Consider the following 1,564-nt stretch of genomic DNA (forward strand, 5'->3'; position numbering starts at 1 on the left):
GGCTGAATGAGGGCTGGAAGCGGGGTGGCCGGAAGCGGGGGGCGGGGCTTCGTCATGTGCCCCGCCCCCTGCACCTCACCCGGGCGAACTGTGTTCCCCCGCGTTCCCCCCCGAAATGACCTCTGGCTGGGGGCATCTCTGCCCACCTCCGGAACACCCCACAAATCCCCCCCGTCGGAGTGACAAGGCAACCTGGCAACCTTAGTCGAGACTGCAGCTGCCTCCACAGCCAAGCCACCTCTTGCCTTTCATTTCTTGGTCATGCTGGAGTGTGACAATGCTGGGAACTGGTATTTATTCTATGCGTGATAATAATAATTCTGCCATTGTATGTTACAGGGAAGAAGAGGATGAAGATGTCCATTACATCCCTGTCATTCATGAGGTTAGCTATATTTGTTCTACCTTGTGGGCAGGGCTAAATTCAAGGGCAGGTGACCCAGGCAGGGTGTGGGGAGGGACTCCTGTTGTGTCACTGTCTACACAACTATCTACCCAGCAAATGAAGCAAATAGTATAAAATGTAGGACCAACATTCCAAGTGGTCACTGGCTGTAACACTGTTTTAGTGTTGATTTTAGCACATTTCAAAGTTTGAGTCCAGGGGCACCTTTAAGACCAACAAAGTTTAATTCTGGGTATATGGTTTTGTGTGCCTGCATGTGAAAGCTTCTATCTTGAATTAAACTTTGTTGCTCCTGAAGGTGCCACTGGACTCAAGCTGCTGCTTCAGACCAATGTGGCCAGCAGTGTTCCCTCTAAGCTGAGTTAGTGTGAGCTAGCTCACAGGTTTTTTTAGCCTCTGACTCACACATTTTTGTTTTAGCTCAGGAAGGATGGCTTCAGAGCACACTAATTTATACCACAGCCAAATCACTCACTCACAACTTTAGTGCCAGTAGCTCACAAAGTGGAATTTTTGCTCACGAGACTCCACAGCTTAGAGGGAGCATTGGGGGCTACCCCACCTGAATCTATCTTAGTACATTTCAGTTATTCTTAATGTTCAAACGGATTAAGTAAGGTTAGAGGAAAGACTTTGGCTTTCATCTGCGTGTATATGGGACAAATGAATACAGACCTGGGTCTTAGCACGCAAATATATTGTAAGAGCCAGTGTGACGTAGTGGCTAGACTGCCGGACTATGGTCTGGGAGACCCAGGTTCAGATCCCTGCTCTGTCATGAAGCTCACTGGATGGGCTTCTGCAAGACCCTAACCTAACCTTGTTTTTATTTAACTTACTTATTTATTAGATTTTTTTAGTCGCCACTCACCCAAAGGGGCTCACAGCAACTCACAACATTAAAACCATATAAATAAGATAAAAACAACACAAAAACGAATAACAAATATTAGCATTGAAATATTAAACGATTAAAATATGTGGCTACCACCATACCACTAATAAAAACAGCCCACATGTATGGATTATCCTCTAAAGGCCAACCCAAACAGTTCAGCCTTGTATGCCCTGTGGAAACTAAGCAAGTCCGGCAGGGCACTGGGTGTCATCTAAGAGTGCATTCCACAGGGTAGGGGCCACAACTGAGAAGGCCCTTCC

At 46.7% G+C, this 1,564-nt stretch overlaps 1 protein-coding gene across 1 annotated transcript in view; it reads left to right on the forward strand.

Annotated features, from left to right (window-relative positions):
- The window catches only part of LOC107114087 (coiled-coil domain-containing protein 42 homolog), a 41,225-nt gene that overhangs the window by 15,184 nt on the left and 24,477 nt on the right, over positions 1-1,564 (forward strand). Inside the window, exon 3 of the mRNA XM_015415515.1 lies at positions 340-417. Within this exon, the coding sequence (XP_015271001.1) occupies positions 340-417 (78 nt within the window). The remainder of the gene's footprint in view (positions 1-339; positions 418-1,564) is intronic.

Source organism: Gekko japonicus, unplaced genomic scaffold (genome assembly GCF_001447785.1).
Source record: "Gekko japonicus isolate JY-2015 unplaced genomic scaffold, Gekko_japonicus_V1.1 scaffold1684, whole genome shotgun sequence".
NCBI lineage: Eukaryota > Metazoa > Chordata > Lepidosauria > Squamata > Gekkonidae > Gekko > Gekko japonicus.